Genomic DNA, 24,292 nt, shown 5'->3' on the forward strand with positions numbered 1-24,292 from the left:
TTATTTACTCCGTTTAACTTCACCAGCTCTTCCCTCATCCATTTAATTGCCTTTAAGGTTTCTTCTTTGTAATTCAAGCATGTCACTTCAAAACTTAACAAGAAATTCAGTGGTATATCAGTGATATATCAGGCCCAACTCTCTCCCTCAAATGATCCACGTTTTTTTTCCTTAGGGTGACACAGAGACACAGTGGTTAGCACTGTTGCCTCTCAGCGCTAGAGACTGGGTTCGATTCCCAGTTTGGGTCACTTTTTGTGCAGAGTCTGCACGCTCTCCCAGTGTCTGTGTGAGTTTTCTCTGGATACTCCAGTTTCTTACCCAATCCGAAAGACATGCTGGTTAGGTGCATTGGCCATGCTAAATTCTCCATCAATGTATCCGAGCAGGTGCTGGAGTATGGTGACTAGGGGCTTTTCATATGTTAATGTAAGTCTACTTGTGACGCTAAGAAATAAACTAGTCCTTCTACAATGTGGTAGACTGGTTCATTTTTCTGTAGTTTTACCAGGCACTATTGCTGGTCCTGCTGCCAAGTTCCTGGCCAGGACTAGATTGCCAACTGGGAAAACTCTGTCCTTTTCCCCAAGTCATGGTTGTCTTTCTGGGAGGTGGGGGGGCCTTGCCAAATCTGGAAATACTAAATCCAAATGGGTTAGTGAATGGCATCCCATTAATAATTTATCAGGCATGACCCTTGGTGTTAACTCTGAAGTTCTGCCTATCTTCAGGGTTGTGACTGCAGTGTCCGGGTAACTTCCCCCTTGCTAATGCATCAGAGTCTGCTGCTCTGACTCCAGCCCAATGGCTCTGAGCTGAACCTCCTCAAGTCTCACTGTGGATGTCTTGGTGTCCATGAATGCTCACATCTGCAGTTGCAACACATCACCAGCCCTGCTACCTTTTGTCATGTTTGTTAATTTTTTATTTTTAAAAATATATAATTAACAAATCCTGCTATTTCCAATTATCTGTACTAGTGCCTGTAAACATTACTCCTATCCATACCTTACAACTACTAGTCTTTTATTTGAGTTCAGAAAGATGAACAAGGAAATCCTCCCCAACCAATCACTTGCGTTTTCCCCCTCTGACATTGCACTGATTTTCCTGAGAATGTGGTTGGTCAACATGTCAAACCACACCTCCTCCTCCTTCCTTCTCTCTCTTTCTTTCTTTCTTTCTTTCTCTCTCTCTCTCTCTCTCTCTCTCTCTCTCTCTCCACCCCCCCCCCCCCCCCCCCACACACACACACACCACACGCACTCTCTTGTTGAACTGTATGCAGTTGTAACAGTTTGATTAGTGACTAATATACTCTTGCATTAGAGAGTCATGGTTATATATGTTTGGCATAATCTAGGCTAAAAATTCATCAGGAAATGTCGTATTGTTTGAGGCGCACTGTGTCCACAAGCGCTAAACTAAGATTCGCTATACTGGTTTCAGTGGCCATTAAAGATCTTATCACACTTTTTTAAGTAAGGTTTTCTGAGTTGTGGCCCAAATTCATTCCTCAGCCAACTCCACCACAGCAGATTAATTTATCATAAATTCCGTGTCTTTCTCTGGTGAAGTTAGCTGCTGTGTCTGCCGACAAAGCAGTGGCATGAACTTCAGAGATGCACGATGTATTTTACAATATATAGTAATTGAGAAAAGCGAAGAGTAAGTGCAACCTTTGTCCCCTCCCACCTTACTGAGGTCAAAATGATGCAAACACAAGCTGTTTAAACCCACTGAGGCATCAAACCTGATGAAATGGACCTTAGGTGGAGAAGGTGTTTTGTACAGGCTTGAGTGGTTGTCTGTGTTTTTCTCGCTTCATTATTTATTTAAATAGCAGCCAGTTTTGGCATCTTTCAGAGAGCATAAACTTAGAGAAAACGTGACATTCCTGGATGACAATGAGATGGTGTCTGCTCTGACCTCTAAGACCTACGTATTTGTTCCTGAGTTGTCGAAAGGCGATCCTACAACTGATTTGATTAGGACAGTGAATGTTCCAGTTGTGGTGAGTTGCTTCTTTTTTAAACTTGACATTTAACAGATGTGCTAAGATACAGTCAGGTTGACTTGCGTGTATTTGAGATAAACTTTGACATTTGAGCTGCTTTTGATTTTTAATGGCCATTTCACATATTTCAGCAATAACCTTTAAATTTCAGTGATGAGGCTTTGGGTTGTTGAAAAGGAGGTCTTTTTCTCAGAGGGACACTGTACTTGAGGGGACAGCTGCCCTAATAATTTGGAAACTCCAGTTGGGTCTGCTTTCACATTATTTTAAAGAAGTAAATGTTGGGACCTACGGCTGTATTCCAAACTTTTGATGTTGGGACTTTTTAATAGGATTCTATAGCCAAAAGGCTACCAAATGCGTGAAATTTTCCCAAGAGGATACAAGGTGCCTGCTTCAGCGTGGCACTTAAGGCCGTAGGAATGGAGTAGGCCCTTTATCCCCAGCACCAGTTCTATTATTCAATGAAATTGAGGCTCACTTATGATATCCCTCCACATACCTGCTTTTGTCCCACACCCCTTTAATACCAGTTATTAATGAAAACCTGCCCATCTTGGTGTTCAAGTTAATAATTCACCTAGTGTTAATTGTCATTTATGGAAGAGAATTTCAAACTTTGGCCACCCTTTACATGCAGGAAGGTTTATAAGGCCTGGCTGTAACATTTAAACTGTGATTTCTCCCCCCACCACCACCAGTCTGCAACTTGCCAACCTGCAGAAATAGTTCCTCTATACTCATCATACCTGTTCTTTAATGTGTTTAAAATTTCAATCAAGTCATGATTTCTTGGAATTTAGAAGGTTAAATTTAGCCCTAGTTTGTGTAATCTCTTCTTGTAATTTTAACCCTTGGTGTCCAGGTATAATTTTGATAAATTTGCACTGCACTTTCTCCAAGGCTAATAATAACATCCAAGGCACATTGGATGTTGCCTAGAGCTGCTCTGTGTTCCAGCTGTGAGCTAACCAGGCCTTTTGTATAGCTGAATTGTGACCTCTTCGTAATCTATTCCTCTAGATATTTAAAGAAAAGCATTCCATTAGCCTTTTTGTTCATTTTGTTTTGTTTTTGTGACAGTTAAATTATCTGTGTACCTGTATTCCTAATTTCTGGCTGTTCTTTGTTTGGGGAGTAGCAGCTCTGTACTATTTAGGTCCAAAGTGGTTGACCTCACGTTTGAAATGCTATTACCACATTTGGTCTGCTGTTTCAATGTTTCTTTATAACTTCCGCTTACTTTGTTTACAATACTGCTTTTCTTTGTGTGATTGGCAGATTTGAAAATGTGGTTTCTATCTCAGCATCTAAATTATTAACAAATGTACTGACTAGTTTTAGGTTCCAACAGAGATCCTTTCAGAGTCCTGGTCACCATCTTGCCAATTAGCCCTTGTAATGCATGTGATTTACTTGGGGTGGAGTTTGTTAGACTCTTCTGGGACAGGGAAAGAATGTGCCATACAATAGGTCTATGCATTTTGTTTTCCTGTGTCAGAGGGATGCCTTTCACTCCACTCCCCCTCCAGTTATTACATTAGTATAAGATCTTCTCTATTTCATATGCAACTATACAAGAAGAAAATGCTCTTTGAAGTCAGCTATACATCAGAGTAACTTTTTAAACAATTTAGCCCCTGTTTGAATTGATATACTTTCCATTCTTTTTATAAACAGACGGTAATGAATATGGTAAAGTATTCCAGCTTCCGAATTTTACTGGCAGAAGCTTTGTTTGTGGCCACAGGGGTTGGTCTCTTTACAACACGAACAGTACATGAACTACTTTGGGGTTACAAAGATCCTGTACTTTCATCTATCCATTTCTTTGAAAGAGACATAGATGATTACTTTGGACTGTATTATAAGGTAAGTCATTATTGAACTTGTGTGAATATGTTGGGATTCAGCAATGAAAACTGAAAATGCACAGCAATTTGGCCAACATTTTGAAAGAAAACCTAGGAACTTTTCAAATCCAGTCTTAGTGATAAAGTATAGGGCAATATTGGTCATCATTCTCTTCAGATGCTGACTATGATTTGATTCTCCCCCCTCCAATTTGACGTAGGGTGGCTCAGTGCCTGTCTGTTTAGTACTGTTGACTTGACTGACATTTTGGGAAACTTCCCAGCACTATAAATAGATCTTTGAGTTGTTGACCATCGTGTGCTCAAAATAGCTCTAAAGAAAAATAGACGCATCAGGTTGCATACAGGACCACAGCAATGATCTGGATTTCTTGTCGTGTAGGAAAACAGCATTGAAACAACTTGGTTTTCCAGCAAAATTCGGGACGTGTTAAAACTATGATCAGTTTTACATTGTCCGCCATTAGGGTGGCACAGTGGTTAGCACTACTGCCTCACAGCAACCGGGATCTGAGTTCCATTCCCGGTTTGGGTCACTGTCTCTGTGGAGTCTACACGATCTTCCCGTGTCTGTGTGGGTTTGCTCGACAGACTGGAGGGGCTGATTGTGGACAAGTCCCCAGGACCGGATGGAATGCATCCGAGGGTTCTGAAAGAAATGGCGGAGGTTATAGTGGATGCCTTGGTGGTTATTTTCCAGACGTCGCTGGATTCCGGGGAAGTGCCGGAAGATTGGAAAACGGCTAATGTTACGCCGTTGTTTAAGAAGGGTGCCAGGCAAAAGGCGGGGAATTATAGGCCGGTTAGTTTAACGTCTGTGGTAGGTAAAATGTTAGAATCCGTCATTAAGGAGGAAATTGCGAGGCATCTTGAAGGGAATTGCTTGATAGGGCAGACGCAACACGGTTTCATTAAAGGGAAGTCGTGTCTGACAAATTTACTGGAGTTCTATGAGGATGTGTCTAGGGCAGTGGATAGAGGAGAGCCGGTGGATGTGGTCTTTCTGGATTTTCGGAAGGCGTTTGACAAGGTACCTCACAAGAGGTTATTGCAGAAGGTCAGGGGACATGGAGTTGGGGGTAGGGTGTTAGCGTGGATAGAGGATTGGTTGTCAAATAGGAGGCAGAGAGTGGGGGTCAATGGGTGCTATTCGGATTGGCGGTTGGTGACTAGTGGGGTGCCCCAGGGGTCGGTGCTGGGGCCTCAGCTATTTACCATTTATATAGATGATCTGGAGGAGGGAACCGAGTGCAGGGTGTCGAAATTTGCTGATGACACCAAGATTGGGGGAAAGGCAAATTGTGCGGAGGGTGTGGAGAGTCTGCAGAAGGATCTAGATAGGCTGGGCGAATGGGCCAGGAAATGGCAAATGGAATTTAATGTTGGCAAGTGTGAGGTGGTCCACTTTGGTAGGAAGAATGGTAGGAAGGACTATTACTTACGAGGCGAAAAACTGCAGCAGGCGACGGTGCAGAGGGACCTCGGGGTCCTTGTGCATGAGTCGCAAAAACCCAGCTTGCAGGTGCAGCAGGTGGTCAGGAAGGCGAATGGGATGCTGGCCTTCATAGCGAGGGGGATTGAATATAAAAGTAGGGAGGTCTTGCTGCAGCTGTATAGGGCATTGGTGAGGCCGCAGCTGGAGTACTGTGTGCAGTTTTGGGCGCCGCATCTGCGCAAGGATATTTTGGCCCTGGAGGGAGTGCAGAGGAGGTTTACTAGGCTGATACCGGAGTTGAGGGGATTGAGCTATGAGGAGAGGCTGAATAAACTGGGCTTGTACTCGTTAGAGTTTAGAAGAATGAGGGGAGATCTCATTGAGACGTATAAGATGATGAATGGGATGGATAGGATAGAGGTGGAGAGACTCTTCCCGCTCAAAAAAGACAGTAGGACTAGGGGGCACAGCCTCAAGATAAAGGGGAGGCGGTTTAGAACGGAGTTGAGGAGGAACTTCTTCACTCAAAGGGTGGTGAATCTCTGGAATTCTCTGCCCGTTGAAGTGGTGGAGGCTGCCTCGCTAAATATTTTTAAGAAGCGGGTTGATGGGTTCTTGATAAGAGAGGGGATTAAGGGTTATGGGGAGAGGGCGGGAAAGTGGAACTGAGCCACGACAGATCAGCCATGATCTTATTGAATGGCGGGGCAGGCTCGAAGGGCTAGATGGCCTACTCCTGCTCCTATTTCTTATGTTCTTATGTTCTTATGTTCTTATGTTCTTATGTTCTTATGTTCCTTTGGGTGCTCCAGTTTCCTTCCACAGTCTAAAAGATGTGCTGATTAGGTGTATTGGCCATGCTAAATTCTTTGTGTAACCAAACAGGTGCTGGGGTGTGGTGATTAGGGGATTTTCACAGTAACTTAGTTGCAGTGTTATGTATACCCACTTGTGACACTAATAAATAAACTTTGTGTGTGGGATGGGAAAGATTCCTTTGCAGTACTTTTTGAATGAATTAGTAGATTGAAGCTGAATTCACAATAGTTTCTCAGTGAACGTGGTTGAAATTTAGTGATTTTCTTTAAAAGGATAAAAATTCAGTTTCCTTAAATATTCCTTAGCCAATATGCATTTTCAAGCTCTGCATTCCTGTGGATTGACCAGATGAGTCTGTACACAGCCATGTTTTACACATCATTATGGTATTACAATTAATTTTGTGTTTTGGGGGGTGAATGATTAAAATTATATTTGGAAAGGATTCTATAATGGTGAGGGGGGGGTAGCGGGTGGTGGTTCAGGTAATCTACTTGTGCCTTAGTTTGATTTGCAGTCATGGCTTTGTAATATGTTGCATCTTTAGATGAATGGGACAGATGACGGTGAATATGTTTTTCTTACGGGACAAGAAAACTATGAAAACTTTACTAGAATCATCGAATGGAGGGGTAACAAGTAAGTGCTTTTACTTTTGGTTTCCAATTAAAACTTTGACTGAATGAAATGAAATGCCCAGATCTAAACAAGAATCTACTGCTCTGGAAACTTCAAACTGGGGTTGGGTTTTGGTTAACTCAGTTTACAGTCGAATATTTGCTGCCAATTAGAAGTGGGATAATGTGTGGAAAATATTAATTAAATTTGTTGCTTATATACATCAGATTGTAAAATTGGAATTTGTAGTTCATTCATGTGTATTGGATGTTTCATTCCTTTAATTTCAGCTCTAATGCAAGGTTTCTTTTCTTTTCTTTCCCCCATTCCCCAATTCAGCTCATTGGATTGGTGGACAACGGATATGTGCAATATGATCAATGGTACTGATGGTACTTCCTTCCACCCACTAGTAACCAAAAATGATACCCTTCAGTTCTTTTCCTCAGATCTTTGCCGGTGAGAATAAGTTACTGTGTGTGTGTTTGTTTTCATGGTTTTGTTGCACCCAACTGGTTAGGTGCAGTAGTAAATATGCAGAGCTAACGCCAACAATAGTTTGCATTTCATATGCTGCTTTTTAATGTATTCAAACATCCTGAGGATTTTTGAATGCAGGATAAGACAATTGTTGACATCGAACGAAAGGAGGAGATATTAAGTGGGATGAGTAAAAGCTGGGCTAAAAAGAGCAGTTTTAAAGAGTGTTGTAAAGGAGGAAAGTGTTTTAGAAATGGAAAGTTTGGGAAGGAAATTCTAGGACTCGGGACCTAGATGGCAGAAGGCAAGGCTACTAGTAGTGGGGATGAAAGAAATTGCAGCATGTGCAAGTGGCCAGAACCAGAGGAATGTAAGTAGCACAGAAGTGCTGTGGGGCTGAAAGAGGTTACAGAGAGGAAGGTGTATAGTCATGGAGAGAATAGAGCTTCTCTTTTTGCCTTGCAAGTTTGTCATTCTCTCTCTCTCTCTCTCTCTCTCTCTCTGTCTCCCCACTCCACCATTCTCCTTGTGAATGCCATGATAAAGCATGAAAGAAAATAAGGCAGAGCAAAAACTACCTTTTCTTCTAGTTCGGTTCAAGCATGCATTTTAATAAATTAATTTGCTAATATTCCTGTCAGCTGTCTTGTGCCATTTATTACGTTGAAGTCACTTTATCCTGCGAATTGTTTATACTTTCTGACCACTTGAAGGAACAGGACTTGCTCATTGGGATGGGGGAAGGGGAACAGGAAAGAATATTTTGCAGTAGCCTTTGAGCTCCAATGTCTGAAGACACTTGGAATTGCATGCAATTCTGGCCAATTGCCAGTCAGTTAGGAAAGCAAGAAGTTGATTCATTCATGTAGCTTGTCATTCAGGTCCTTTTGGAATTGAATTGCAGTTTTACCTGGGTGCAATTATTGTTTGGGCTTCATGACTGTCTCAGATACTTGTTGTCATGAGTGTACAATCAGGTTAGTGCCAGCTGCAACCCATTTTGTGCTAACCTACTTTACCTCATTGGAGGTATTGATTGATACTGTAACAATCCCAAATCCCTCTTTAAGGAGGTGGAAATCCATTTCTTGATTGTGTACATCAGTTGGCAACAGGTCTTGATGTTATCTGCAGTGAATAGCGTGCAACAGGGTTGAGTTAACAGTCATCTGTGGAACTGCATTGCTGCAAAGACTTCAGGAGAAAGGGTGGGATGGGATGTGTGCTCGCTGTATGTTTAAAAGGGTCCCGTTGTAAAAAGGTAGTTTGGCAAACAGCGTCCAGTATATGGTTCAAGTTAAAGTGAGCTGATGCTTTACAATGTTGTCTTCACACTTGTACAAACAAGCTGTAACTCTGCTTTCTAAAACAATTGTAAGCAGTAAGACTCATTTGTAAACTCTTAGCCCATTTTGATATTACTGAGCAGCTTCTATTGCTGATTCAATATTTGTACTCAATTAAATGGAAGCAGAAAGGGACTGTTTCTGTATTGCCTTGCTGTCGATCGTCCTTCTGAAAACAATAGCCATACCTGCTTCTCAAAGCTTGTCTGGTTGTGTGTGTTGTTTTTAAACATGATGTATCTATTTTGAACACAGGTCTCTCTATGCTACTTTTGAGAAGGAGCTGGGAGTCAAAGGGATTCCAGTCTTTCGATTTGTGCTGCCAAGTGAAGTGTTTGCCAATGTTACCATCAACCCAGAAAATGCTGGTTTCTGTGTTCCAGCTGGCAACTGCCTGGGATCAGGTGTACTGAATGTGAGCATGTGCAAGCAAGGTAACTGGATAGAGCCACCTGTTGTTAAATGATGCAAGGAAGGCAGTGGTGTGTCTGCAGAGGCGAGTTCTAGACGTTTCAAGATAAAATTAAAGGTGGTGAGGGGAGAAGGGGTGTTTGCTGGTTATCTTGGTTAGATGGCCAAGGTGTGTTTCAGAATGACAGCAACAGCTCAATCCCTGTGTCTAAGGTACATGTAGGGCCTCTCCCCTTGTCCTCCTGCCCTGTAATAAAATCATGGCATAAGTCATCAGATAATTCAGCACATTAGCTGGAGAAGAAAAATATTTTTACAGTGCTGGTGTTTTAGGTTATTAGTCTCTGAAGGATTTTATTGTGGCTGCTTGTGATTTTACCAGTCACAGGTCAGACTGCAATTGTGATGGGGAATTAGAAGTGGTAGGTGATGCAACCTAAGCTTGCCCTTGCAGTACTCATAATTAGCATTTGAAGTTCCAACTACATTGCACTTCCAGTTTTAAAAAAAATCCACTTATAGCCAGACAGCTTTTATTTTGCAAAGAATTGGAGGGCATTTAATATTTGTATGAACTCCACTTGAGTTAGAAGCAAGAGTGCTCCCATTGGGCCTAGCTGTTAATAAAGGCAGTTTTGTGTTAATGTCTGTTTCTCTGCTGCTGGATATCTAACTTTATTAGTTACTGTGGCAAATCACCACTTATGGTTGATCAGTTAACCTAACCTTTCTTTTGTAATTTGATTAACTTTTTACTGAGCCTTTCCTCTGGTAGTTAAGGTATGTGTAAGTTTAATATGTACAAGCATTCATTATACTGCTGTCTCTCATAAACCAGAATCACCTTACTTACTGAGTCCAGTATCACATTGACATTCTCAAATAAATAACATTCTTTTTCTCTCTTGCTCCAATAGGTGCTCCTATTATTATTTCGTCTCCACATTTTTACCAGGCAGATCCAAAATTTATTGATGCTATTGAAGGAATGCATCCAAATAAGGCCAATCATGAAACTTTTCTGGACATAAACCCTGTAAGTAAATGAAGTTCACATCATTTAAAACAAGGGTATGCATGTGCCTCATCACCTGAGTATAGCAACTCATGCAGTTAAAACCAAACCAGTCTATTCTGCACAGACATCTGTTCAGGGGTGAAAGTAAACCAGTACAGTTTGGTACGGTGTGCCAGTAAGAAAGTGGTCAAAACATTCAGTACAAGTGGATAAAATAAGTTAGGTTTAACTGTATTAATAACAGAGAATCTGGTTGCTTGAATTAAATATATTTCATATTCCCTAGAAACACTTTTTATCAAGTGGTAGCAGCTTATGTGATTGCAAACATTAGTTTTTGACTGCTGTATAAACTACTTTCTTCTTATTGGTCAAGTTTAGCCTTCAACACCATTATTCCAATGAAACTCATCTCCAAACTCCGGGGCCTGGACCTCGGCTCCTCCCTCTGTGATTGGATCCTAAACTTCCTAACTCTCACCACAATCAGTAAGGATAGGCAACAACACCTCCTCCACAATCATCCTCAACACCGATGCCCCTCAACACTGTGTTCTCAGCCCCCTACTATATTCCTTATACACCCATGACTGTGTAACCAAATTCCCCTCCAATTTGATTTTCAAGTTTGCTGATGACACCACCACAGATTTCAAACAGTGACAAGAGAGTACAGGAATGAGAGAGAATCTGGTGAACTGGTGCAGCAACAGTAATCTCTCCCTCAGTGTCAACAAAACGAAGGAGATTATCATCGACTTCAGGCAGCATGAAGGGGAACATGTTCCTTTAACATCAACGGGGACGAAGTAGAGAGTGTCAAGAGCTGCTTGTTTTTTAGGTGTCCAGATCACCAACAATCTGTCCTGGTCTCCCCATGCCGACACTATAGTTAAGAAAGCCCACCAACGCCTCTACTTTCTCAGAACACTAAGGAAATTTGGCATGTCAGCTACGATTCTTATTAACTTCTACAGATGCACCATAGAATGCATTTTTGTGGTTGTATCAAAGCTTGATATGGCTCCTGCCCTGCCCAAGATTGCAAGAAACTACAAAAGGTCGTGAATGTAGCCCAATCCATCACGCAAACCAGCTTCCCATCCAGTGACTCTGTTTATACTTCCCACTACCTTGGCAAAGGAGCCAGCATAATAAGGATCCCATGCACCCTGGACATTCTCTCTTCCTCCTTCTGTCGGGAAAAAGATACAAAAGTCTGAGATCACGTACCAACTGAGCTTCTTCCCTGTTGCTGTCAGATTTTTGAGTGGACCTACCTCACGTTAAGTTGATCTTTCTCTACACCCTGGCTATGACTGTAACACTACGTTTTACACACTCTCATTTCCTCCTGTGAACAGCATGCTTTGTATAGCACACAAGAATCAATACTTTTCACTGTATGTTAATACATGTGACAATAATAAATCAAATCAAAGTCTGTTGTGTCAGGCATGCAATTTGCAATAGAAAGTAAGAGTAAGTGGAAAAAATGTGATCTAAGCAGCCATGTGTTCAACAGACCCTGACAGGAATGTTTTCATGTAAAAGTGAGTCAATGGAACATTGTCAGTCTAAGACTGCAACAACGGAAGAGTCATCCACAGAGAAACTGACATTTTTACACCTTTGTCATGTGAGTTATCACAAAGGGAGGAGGTGAATGATTCATAGAATCATACAGTGCAGAAGAGGCCCTTTGGCCCATTAAGTCTGCACTGACATTTGAGAAACAGCTGACCTCCCTTCATAGAATCATACAGTGCAGAAGCTGCTGAACCTATAGGTAAGCAAACTGAGACTCAACCATACTGTGCTGTTGGTTAAAAAATGCAATTTGAGAAGTTCAAAAACTAAATTTGCTGACTCTTGCTTTGGGTGATAATCTTGGGTGCACAATATGTCATGACAGTATGGTGGCAGAGTGGTTAGCACTGCTGCCTCACAGTGCCAGGGACCTGAGTTTGATTCCTGGCTTGGGTCACTGTCTGTGTGGAATTTGCATGTTCTCCCCGTTTCTGCGTGGGTTTCCTTCTACAGTGCAAAGATGTGCAGGTTAGATGAATTGCCATGCTAAATTGCCCTTAGTGTCAGGGGGCTAGATAAGGTAAATGCATGGAGTTATAGAGATAGGGCCTGGATGGGATTGTGGTCAGTGCAGACTCGATGGGCACTGTAGGATTCTATGACTCGAAGTTGTGTTGTGCTAAAGGGATTAACATCTCTCTAAACTGGGCCTCTTGTGAAATATCCTCATACGGCAAGAATAAAAAGAGAGAATTGTCTTCTGTTTGCCAAAAATAAAATGAACACAAGAATCTGCAGCTGACATGGAGGCTGAAAAAGTTAAGCTGTGGCTAAGAAAAAAGAAATTCTTAATCTGAATGTTGAAAATGACAGTAAAAAGCCTTAACACCAGGTTAAAGCCCAATTGGTTTATTTGATAGCATGAGCTTTTGGAGCGCTGACCCTTTATCAGATGAGTGGAGAGTTGTGTTCGCAAACAGGGCATATTAAGATACCAAACTCAATTACTATATAATGGTTGGAATGCAAGTCTTAAAGGTATAGACAACGTGAGTGGAGAGAGAGTTAAGCACAGGTTAAAGAGATGTGTATTGTCTCCAGCCAGGACAGTGAGATTTTGCAAGCCCAAGGTTACAGGTCATGTGACGTGAACCCAACATCTCGGTTGAGGCCCATCCTCGTGCAGAACTTGGCTATCAGTTTCTGCTTGGTGATTCTGCATTGTCTTGAAGGCTGCCTTGGCGAATGCTTACCTGAAGATCAGAGGCTGGATGCGATGACTGTTGAAGTGTTCCCCAACAGGAAGAGAACACACTGTTGCCTGGTGATTGTTGAGTGGTGTCTGTTCATCCATTGTCGGATTCACATAATTCACACCTCTTCAACCTGTACTCAACCTTTTCCCCACTTGCATTGTCTGCACTTGTAGAGACTTGATTACCTGTTACAGCCATTATCTTGTAATTGAGTCTGTGTCAATATATGCCCTGTTTGTGAACCCAACTCTCCACTTGCCTGATGAAGGGGCAGCACTCAAAGCTTGTGCCATCAAATAAACCAGTTAGACTTTAACCTGGTGTTGTGAGACTTCTTACTGTGCCCACCCTAGTCCAACACTGGCATCTCCACATGTTGAAAGTGAGAAAGCACTGTTTGAAACTACTACTTGTGCATTTCATACAGTTTACTGCATTGCCAAAACAAATCGATCACTTGGTGACCACCAGAGCTGGATGACCACTTGATGACCGCTTGGTCGTCATCATCCAGCAGATCAACAGAATTAAAGTGGGGCGTTTGTGTGGAATGCTGTTTGTGTAGACATCAATCATACATCCACTGAAGCAAAGATGAAAATTGTCAACAAAACCATTGAAAACGATATCAAAAGTGACTACTTGTCGGAGATTTAACTACTCCCATTGGAAACTCTGCTCATCGTTTTTTTTAAAGCTGGTATAGATGGAGTTATGACACTGGTTACATTTCTGGACTTGACTGAGCCACAAAGCATGATAGTAGAAGCCATTAGAAGGGAAATTTTAAAATGCTTGCAGTGTTATGGTTTCACGAGAGAGCTATCGCTCAAAGTTTTTTGATCTGCCTTCTGTGAAAATGGTGTGAATGTAAAGTTAAGAGTCGAAACAGGTGTTGGAAAATGACTGACAGCTATCCTCGTACGATATTACGGCGTTGCCTGAACCATAGGTTGGAACTTGCTGTTGATGAAGCTTTCAAAGTTGCCGAGGGTGCAAATGACCTTGAGGCATTTTTGGATGCGTTATATTTGTTGTGTGGTCAATCACCGAAACAACACTCCCTAACTGCCAATGGATTACATGTTGTACTTAGCAACATGTTCAATGTAAGGTGAGTGACATCAACATGGAGAGCGATCAGGGCAGTCTGGCAAACGTGTTCTACTTTGGCAAAACACTTTTGTGGAGGCCTGACAAAACTGGCCAAGAGTCAGTAGTGAATGTTACATTTCAAAGACACAGGAGCTGTTCTGTAATTTTTCAGAAATTTTTCTTCGATGCTGGATGTATGAGAGATTACACAGAACAAAAAATGACCATTCCAAAACCTATTGAAAATATACTTCACAAAAGTCTAAAAACAGACCAGCAGTTGATTCTGAACAACTCTGGAAGGCTGAATGATCCATGATGTTTGGAAATAGCAGGCTATCCAGAACTGGGAAAAGCTCCAGAGGCAACACCTCAATTCATTCAAGCAGTTATTGATAACATAAAGACAAAACTATTCACAACTGCCTCAAACCAAGTCAATCAAAGCATGTGGGAAGAAAAGGCTTCTGATTATAGGAACTTGATGAACAATTTGTCAGTTTTGAATCTTGAAAAATGGCAAGAGGATCCAGGGAATATCTACTTTGGAGAAAAGGGAATAAGAGCATTGGTTGATCAGCAGCTGAGAGTCCAACAGCAAATGCACACTTGGGATTTTAGTAAACGAGACTTCTGGAGGAAAATCATTTAAAAAAACACGTACTTCCTACAAGCAACAATGACTAGGGATTCAATGCAATGTATTACATCATTACAATAAAAAAGACCACACTTACCACTCTTCATAGTAGACTTGCAGTTATTTCCAGTGTAGGATCTTCATTCTTGGTGGAATGTGAAACTGGTTTGGAAAGGGTCAGTGTGCAGCACATTCACCTCAAGGCATGGCACATCGAGAACAGAGATCAGCCTAATGGGGACCAATATGAGGGTTTGAGGTTAGTTCATGTTTTATTCCAATGTTAAAGTTTTATTCTAGATTATTGGTAGTGGCTTTAAGAATCAAAGTCATGCAAAAGGGTTCATGAATTTAAATATCTAGGAGTAGAGGTGGGGAGGGGGTTGGTTGTGATACAACTGTACTGGTAAGACATTTACGTTACTTTCACTCCTGCATCTGCTGCAGAAAGTCAACTCGGTTACTGTTTGCCAGTGTGATCTGCAAGCTAAGTTTGACTTCAACAATCACTCATTGGCACCTTACCTTGTTTATGGTGCAAATGAATATATTGTAACCTCAAAACTACAACTTTCAAACTTTTCCTTGGCGTGTTGTGCTATTTTAACTTATACTCAAGGTTATTGAAGACAGATAATCATTCTGAACACAACCTTCAATTATTTTGTGGCATTTTGTGCTTTGTTGCTTGCTTTTCACATTTGGTTGCTAACTCTCTCATTCCACCCACTGAAAATTATTGGATCTGCAACCAATATTTTTTTAAAATGTTCTCCAGGATGTGCTTGGATAGTTTAACTTTAGCCATTTGATGTTTGGTTAGTGAACAAAGAACAACCCAGCACGGGAAACAGGCCCTTCAGCCCAACGAGCCCGCGCCGCTGCATCTTCCTACTCCTACACCTACCCTGCCCTGCGTGTATGTGAGTGGAACCCCTAATGTAGCCAGATTCAGGGGAGAATAGTGTCAATTTGGTACACCAATCAGCCTAAGAGCACACCTTTGGGGTGTGGGAGGAAACCAGAGCGCCCGGAGGAAACCCACGCAACCACAGGGAGAATGCACAAACTCCCACAGACACAGGCCCAAATCCATGTATCTGCACAGCTAGCAGTGATAGTCACTAAGCTGTTGTGTTGCCTGTCTGCTGGTCCAGGATTAAGCACACACACCGACACGAAGTACTAGGCCACTCCCGGAACCTCCAAGAGCAGCCCTCGCACGACCCACCATGTGCATGCCCCTCGTTTGACAACAAGGTGGACCGACACCTGTGGAATAAAAAGACAAAACGTTAACATGCAATACTACATTTCCGGTGTTGTCCCGAGGCTCTGACCCTATTTAATACCCTCTACTATAACCCTCCATCCTTGTTTCGCTCATGTCTATCTAAGTAAACCTTAAATAAGTCCAACGTGCCTGCCTCCACCACCCTACTCGGTAGCGTGTTCCATACGCCCATGATCCTCTGCGTGAAAAACCTGCCTCTCGTATCCAAATTATACTTCTCCCCCCTCACCCTTAGATCGTGACCTCTCATAATTGTCTCCAATCTAGGGAAAAGCCTGCCACTGTTGACTCTATCTATTCCCTTCAGTATTTTATACACAATTCTGTGTTTAACTCCATTTACTTAATGTTCTTGTTTTTTTTAAATGTTGCACAACTGGGACGAGAATATCACTTTATTTCAAATCAAGCCAGTGATACCAATGTGTGCAATGAACAGCACAGATTGGAGACCCAGCTGGGAAGTGTTTTTTACAGTTGACGACTACATTATAAATATGAATGTTTTACGTTTTGAAGTTGCAGCTATGACAAAGTGGGTGGGGGGGGGGGGGCGGTGTAGAGATGGTGGAAGAGCTATAACTTGACAGGAGTCCAGGGAATGGGAGAAAAAAATCTCTTCATAACTGCCTCTGTAAGACCAATCCAGTTAATTCTGCTGTTACACTCCTGCCAATCTAGAAGGTGAGTGGTTTGATCCCATGAATTTTGTAGGAAGAAAATGCCACAAGCAGATAGATGGAGGGAGCTGCAGGGTTGGAAAGGGAACCAAACTACAGGGGAGTGAGTGGGAGGGAGGCAGTGAGGAGACAGTATGGCAGCAAGCAGGGTGGGGAACATATTACAATAATCAAATCAGGATATGGGCAGCACAGTGACAGTGGTTAGCACTGCTGCCACACAGCGCCAGGGACCCGGGGTCGATTCCTGACTTGGGTCACTGTCTGTGTGGAGTCTGTACATTCTCCCTATATCTGTGTGGGTTTCCTCCCACAGTCTGAAAGACGTGCTAGTTAGGTGCATTGATCATGCTAAATTCTGCCTCAGTGTACCCTAACAGACGCCGGAGTGTGGTGACTTGGGGATTTTCACAGTAACTTCATTGCAATGTTAATGTAAGCCTACTTGTGACTAATAAACTTTAACTTTATTTTTGGTGTTCACACTGCAATCCTTAACCATGGTGAAAAAAGTGCACATTTTATAGATGCTGTAACTGTTAAAATGTCTTTATATTTCTCAATGTTATGGATGGTCCTATTCTTTGATGCAGGAAGGTGACAAACACTGCGACTACATGTCCAGTGAATGCATCCCCTGCAGTTGTGATGGCAGCAAACACACCCTGCAATATAAGCGGGGCACAGAATTGGTCATGTTATAGAATAATGTAAGTGGGTGCATTTCATTGTAAGGAATTTATTGCAGGTTGATGAACAATACCACAAAGCATAACCGTTTATTACTATATAAATGCTCAAGTGGATATCTGTCTGTTTTTACTGTTCAGCTTACAGGATTTCTCGTGAGGGCAGCAAAACGAGTTCAGGTCAATGTTTACATTGAAAAAATAGATGGATTTAAGTAAGTAGATTTTGAATTATTATGCAATGCCAATGTTTGCTAATGAAGGTATACTGTTATTGCAAACATTGTTGGTATCATATTTATTCAGAACTGTAATGCTTTTATATTTTGACAAAAGTTGTAGTTTAAGTTGTAATGATTCAAAAGCCAATCGGTTGCTCTGTTTATTCCCATAGTTTTAAAGCCTCAAAATAAAGGGAAAGACCAGAATTTCATTAGATTTTATTATCACCTGAGTTTTGAAGATTTTCTCTTTAATTTGATCCAAAAGATTGGAAAACAGAATTTCATTTTGAGGCTGTTTTCTTCATAGACTTTAATTTTCTTACTGTTACTTATTCAGAGTTGGGTGGTCAGCCTAACCTGCTACTGTTTGCTGCCACTAAATGTATGATTTATGCACTCATCTCCATGGCTAAACTAGCTGGCAACCACCCACCGTGGCCCAAGCTCCTCTGCTTGTTCCATCCATCTTGGTACCCGCTATCCATTTCTGCTCACTGCTGTACCTTGACGAACATCTTTCCCTGATTGCCCCAGATTATCGTCCATTCTGGATCAATTTACAATTTTTTTATATTTAAAAATTATATAAATTTCTTTGTAACTTCAGAGGATTGAAATGGGGCATAACCATATTGAGGGTCTGGAAATCTCCCAAAAAGTGAAGCTGAAAAGTGAATTGAAAATTTAAAAATTGAGGTTGATAGATTTTTGTTAGGCAAGGTTATGAAGTAATCCCATGCTATGGTGCATAAATAGAGTTAAGATGCACATCAACCATGGTGAACTTACATGATAGAATGGTTTCCAAGGCCTGAGTGGCCAACTCCTGTTGCTATGTAGTGATGGGAATAGAGTTGGTCAATAGGGCCAAAGATGTGGTTGAAAGGAGTGATTTATTTTTAAATAAGAGGAGGTGTAGGAATTAAAAGGATGTGGAGGCGAGGAGAGGGAGGACAGTGTTGTAGGTAAAATAATACCTCGAAGACTGTTAGTGAGTCAAAATACGGTGGTTTTTATTCCAAAGCTTTGGGGAGAAACTGGCTCCATTTAAGGCTTACCAGACTTCTCATAGAACATGAACACAAGTGGACATTTATACATTGAGCTCCAGCAGCAATCATGATTCAAAGTTCTAATTCCTGCCAGACCTCCGGTTCTTCCTTCCTGGGTCATGATGCAGCCCCAGAGTTAATCAGGAATTACAGTCCTGTAGGTAGGACACAGGAAATCCCTTCTGCGGCATGCCTTCTTTGAAGTTGTGCGAATGTGGCTGTCCCAGCAGGACTCTGGGAAAGCCGGTATCGTGAGTTGCCATCAGCAACTGTTAAAAGCTGGTTTTCGTAAACTACCACCTGTGTAACGATTCCCACTAATACAAACAGGTAAGATTTGCAAAGTCTACAAAATAACAGTCACATTTAACTATCAGCTGTTATAAAAGTTTCACATACTTTAACATGAACAAATAACTTATTACTGCCAGGAACAGTATAAGCTTAAGGAGATCAGTCATGAGGAAGGGTTATGTTTCTGACATATTCTAGGTACAAAATCCATTAACCCTTTCCCTTCAGGTACAAAATGCATTCATCCTTTTCCCTACTTCAACAGTTTAGAGGCAATCCCATTGATAATGTAGAGGGTGGATGCTCAGGAGAGTGGAGGGCATGCACAAATTTAGAGTGTTGGAGAGCTTTATAGAAACCAGGAAGGATCAGACAGCAAGTTGTAGTTGTAATTGAGCAAAAGCATTTTGAATTTGATGCTGAAATGCTAGTGCAAGATGTGGTACACCACCAGAGGACAATGGCAGCAAGTATATGGGAACCCATCTCTTCCAACTACAAGGTTTATCACTGCCTCATCAACACTACTGTCATAACTTCTATTCCTCCTTTGGACCTTTTTTGTTCGGTTAGTTCCAAAATTTTCTTCTTTTCCCTCATTGCTATCTCCTCCATATCTCCCCTCCAGCCTTTAGTGAAGTTGTCTGTGAAGCCTGCTCCAAAAGCTCAAAAAACTCCCATCATTGCTTCCTTTCCACCCTCTGTTCAAAACAAAGATCAATGCAACTGCTTCTCCTATCCAAACTCACACTTATTCAAAACCTTTTTGAAAGATCTCCTAGCTTAGAGGGAAGTGAGTGTATTTACAATCCGGAGTTTTAATGAAAAGACCATACTTGTCAAAGCCTTGCTCTAAAACTGCAATCACTACTCAATCCAGATTCCTCCACCATTACTGTAACCTCCAGTGTTGTCTGCATCACCCTCCACATAGTGCACTGTCATTTTGCATTCTGTAACACCTTCCACAATTCCTTTTCTAACATTTGCTGTTATAATTATTGTGACTTGTGCAGCTCAATAGACCAATGGTTCTCAAGTTTCCACTCCATTTGGGGGAAATCTCTTTTTATTTTCTTTCACTTGATGGGTCAACTAAGATGAGGAATTTGAGCAACATTGGTCAATAATTTCTTAAAATGCTGCATCATATATATTTCTATATTTTAAAATGCCTTTGCTATGTTGGTTTACTGCAAGTGCATGCACATAGCATTTTAACTCTGATCTGTAAGTTACTTTCTTTGTCTTTTTTATCAAGCTTTGATGTTGAGGATTGTTTATTTTTGAATCTTGATGAGTGAGTACTTGGACTTTTGCCCAGATTATCAACAGGAAAAGAAACCAATGTTGGATAAATGCAGTTTTAAGGCCTGGGTGGGGGAGGCTTGAAGTTGGTCATCCCTAATTGATGTTAAGAGAGGAATTAATTCACCATGTTGTCTAAATATTAGACATTTGACCAGTTCATACTAAAACTCCTTTACTCAGGAGCTCTTAGAAAGGAACAAAGAACAAGAGTCGTTTCACGACTTAAGCCAATTTTATTAACAAATCCTTATACAAACTCTATGAAAACAATTCTCAATTGCCATAATAACTTTATGCTACCTTGTCCCTTGTCCCTAAATTATTCTCTTAATCTGGTTTCCAATGGGGGTACCATAAGCAGACATGGGTCAAGGGTGGAGGTGGAAGAGCACATTGTTAAAATGGCGGCGTGGGCTCGTTGGGCCGAAGGGCCTGTTTCCCATGCTGTATTATTCTTTGTACCTGTCTGAGATTTCTGATATTACCCATGTCAATGAACTTGACTGAGCTGTTGGGTCTGGACATCTCCCCTTTTCAAACTCAGCGTCTTTTTGTGAATATTGGTCTCATATAACCTCTTCTGTCATCACTATCTCTGCCGAGTCTTCTGTAGGTTGAATCTGCACCTGGATCGAGTCGCATCTTTGCTGGGGGTAGCCTCCAGGTATCTTTTTATCCCTCTTATCTCCGTTTTAGCCTCCCTGTTTCATCAGGGTGGCCATCCATGGAGCAGATTCAACCTGTAGAAAACATTGTTCGTTCTTTCCAAGTTGGACATGGAAGAGAAGCAGTATGCTGACAGTTAATGCAGTGATAGATCTGTGCTGACAGAGGTGATTGAAAACCGACTCTGATCATGCAGCAAGTCTATTAAACCTCCATTGAATATCTTGCATAGAATCCTACAGTGTAGAAGGAGGCCATTTGGCCCATTGGGTCTACACTGACCACAATCCCACCCAGGCCTTAGACCACATGCATTTACCCTAGCTAGTCCCTCTGATACTAGGGTCAGTTTAGCATGACCAGTCCACCTAACCTGCACATCTATGGACTATGGGAGGAAACTGGAGGACCCGGAGGAAATCCTTGCAGTCACAGGGAGAACTTGCAAACTCCACACAGTGACTCAAACTGCGAATCAAACCGGGTCCCTGGTGCTGAGAGGCAGCAGTGTTAATCACTACCACCATGCCACCCCCATTGTGCTATTGTGCTCCCTATGTCATAATTCAGAGCAATAGTACTTCAGGTAATTAGTATCTTCACACAACACACCACTTGCCTTCAATCTCCTAATAGCAGAACAATCAGATTCCTAGATTATAGCAATATCTTTCTGTAGGCTCAACAGTTGGCCTGTTGCACAGTGGCACATCAATACTTTTATTTGAAGCTGGTAGTCAGATCCAGCTGATTACCACTGTAAATATAACTAAAACATTGCACTCCAACAGGGACTTATGGATTTGGAAATTTGTTTAGCATTACTGTAAAAATGGAAATTCACACTTAACTGAACTAAGATGATAGCATGCAGATGCCAGAGGTAAACCTCACAGAAGTCCCCTTTGCCTTTGTTCATACAATGTCTCTGTATAGCTTTGTGCTGGCAAAACTGTTGCAAATTTTTCCACGGCTTTCAAAATTAGGTAAATTTTTTTTTATCCTGAGATGCATTCCTACTATGTGATTTTATTTTTCTTGAACAAGTTGATGGCACCTAATCATTTGTCACCTTCAGTAACAAAGGAGATTTGAAGGAATCAGTTGTCCATAATGGCCTGGCGTACCTAACAAAAATATTGAGTACGAAGTCCTGTTTGCTTCACTAAAAGAGAGAGCGCATAATGAAATAGTTTAAAGAAAAAAGCCACCTGTTTGAAAATGAAACATGACTTGCAAGCACATCATTATAATGGAATAAACTTTGCCTCTTCAAGATTTAGTCTGTTACTGATATCAGTCTGGAAGGTGCACATATTTACTCATTAGCTGATGGAGATTGTGGGCAGACAGTATAAAGATGCATACTACACAAAGCATAGTGCATGTATGATGTGGCTTTGTAAGTTTATAAGGCAGCATGGTGGCACAGTGGTTAGCACTGCTGCCTCAGTATCAGGGACTCAGCCTCAGGTCTGTGTGGAGTTTGCATGTTCTCCCTGTGTCTGCGTGTTTCCTCTGGGTGCTCTGATTTCCTCCCACAGTCCAAAGATGTGCAGGTTAGGTTGATTGGCCATGATAAATTGTCCCTTTAATATCAGGGGGCCTAGGGTAAATGTGTGGGGTTACAAGGATAGGGCCTGGGTGGGATTGTTGTCTGTGTTGGTTCGATGGCCAAATGGCCTCCTGCACTGTAAATTCTATGTAGATTCTAAGAAATGATTCTGAAGATATTTCTGCAGGTCTAAATAATTGCATTTTTGAGACCATGCAATTAGTTGAATTGTAGTCAACAGAGACAAAGAATACCTGCAACTCTTAGTCATCTTGAATTGAATGAAGCTAATGTAAAACATCGGACATGTTGGCAGATTTGTGTAACGCTGACCTGGTTCACTCTTGTGATACTTAAATGGGGTGGCACTTTAATGTCATTTCACACATTTAAATTTGAGCATGCAGTGAAGATTTTGGATATAACTAATCACAAGAATGATCCCAGGAATGAAAGGTTTGATGTATGAGGACCATTTGAGGACTGTGGGTCTGTTCTCGATGGAGTTTAGAAGGATGTGAGGTTCTCATCGAAACTTACAGAATACTAAAAGGCCTGGATAGAGTGGACATGGGGAAGATGTTTTCATTAGTAGGAGAGACTAGGGTCTGAGGACAGAGCCTCAGAGTAAAGGGATGACGCTTTAGAACCAAGATGAGAAGGAATTTCTTCTGCTGGAGAACGGTGAATCTATGGAATTCATTGCCACAGAAGGCTGTGGAGGCCAAGGTATTGAGTATATTTAAGGCAGAGATAGGTTCCTGATTGGTAAGGGAATGAAAGATTATGGGGGGGGAAAAACTGAGAGAATGGGGTTGAGAAACATATCAGCCATAATCGAATAGTGAAGCAGATTCAACCGGCTGAATAATCTAATTCTATTCCTATATCTTATGGTCTATTCAGCTTTAGTATTGAGATCCTCAGCAGTATGGGTTTTCAACGCCTCGTGTGCTGTGATGTTTCTGCATCATTTAAAGATCTGTGACAGTGCAAACAACTTATCAGGAGTTAAAATGTGTTTTCTTTAAACTTAACTGATGCTGATGCCCAAACAAATGTCTAAGTTTTTGTTTACGTGGCCAACCGTGGTATGCACTGTGAACACTTGGACTAATTTAAGTCTGCATTCCCCTTTCATGTGTATCCAAGTTACTGATGCCAACAGATCATGCTGTTCCAATATCAGCTTTATCTGTCAGTGAGGCATCGGTACTTGACAGCAAGCCTGTGCAAACATTCAGACACTTAACGTTGGGATATGACAAATGAGCAAATAGGAAATATAAACACAAGGGCTGTCACCAGGCTCTGGGGTGAGATATTGCCCAAAAGTAGGTTAGACAACATTGCTCCAAATGCACAAAATGTGCTAATAGTATCATTTTATAATCTTTTTAAAAATGTTCCACTTTTTGCATCTAATGTTGTTATAGTCAATGTTGAAATTGGTGGCTCACATGGGGGGATAAACTCACTTTTCAAATGTCAACCCTAAAGGCCTCTCGTTGCACATGTTTTTTTCACTTCCCCACACTCTGCAACCCTCAAATAAGTTTGTTCAACCTTTTTCCTGGGGGGGAGCCACATTTCAAACTTTATCTCACTCAAGGAACCAATGAGCAAATTTAGGAAAAATGTTTGGGGCATCATTACACATGAATTTGAAATTGAGTATGGAAAGAAACAACTTGCTGACAAAAAAGAAATAAATTAGAGTATTAGAATGTAATAGGACTATTAGTTTTTAATAGTATCACAAGTAGGTTTACGTTAACACTGCAATGAAGTTACTATGAAAATGCCTCAGTCGCCACACCCTGCTGCCTGCTCAGGCAAGTGAGGAAGAATTCAACAGTCAATGCAACTCACCAGCATGTCTTTCAGACTGTGGGAGGAAACCGGAGCACCTGGACGAAACCCACACAGACACAGGGAGAATGTGCAAACTTTGCAGAGTCAGGGCCCAAGCTGGGAATTGAATCCAG

General features: G+C 41.5%; 1 protein-coding gene across 1 annotated transcript in view; it reads left to right on the forward strand.

The window, feature by feature from the left end:
* Window positions 1-24,292, forward strand: part of LOC145344032 (lysosome membrane protein 2-like) — a 56,088-nt gene that overhangs the window by 17,117 nt on the left and 14,679 nt on the right. The window contains exons 3-9 of the mRNA XM_080190763.1: window positions 1,867-2,014; window positions 3,698-3,889; window positions 6,693-6,784; window positions 7,103-7,222; window positions 8,845-9,023; window positions 9,918-10,036; window positions 17,344-17,417. Coding sequence (XP_080046889.1) covers window positions 1,867-2,014; window positions 3,698-3,889; window positions 6,693-6,784; window positions 7,103-7,222; window positions 8,845-9,023; window positions 9,918-10,036; window positions 17,344-17,417 — 924 coding nt within the window. The remainder of the gene's footprint in view (window positions 1-1,866; window positions 2,015-3,697; window positions 3,890-6,692; window positions 6,785-7,102; window positions 7,223-8,844; window positions 9,024-9,917; window positions 10,037-17,343; window positions 17,418-24,292) is intronic.

This window comes from Carcharhinus amblyrhynchos, chromosome 1 (assembly GCF_965287045.1).
Source record: "Carcharhinus amblyrhynchos chromosome 1, sCarAmb.v2.hapA, whole genome shotgun sequence".
NCBI lineage: Eukaryota > Metazoa > Chordata > Chondrichthyes > Carcharhiniformes > Carcharhinidae > Carcharhinus > Carcharhinus amblyrhynchos.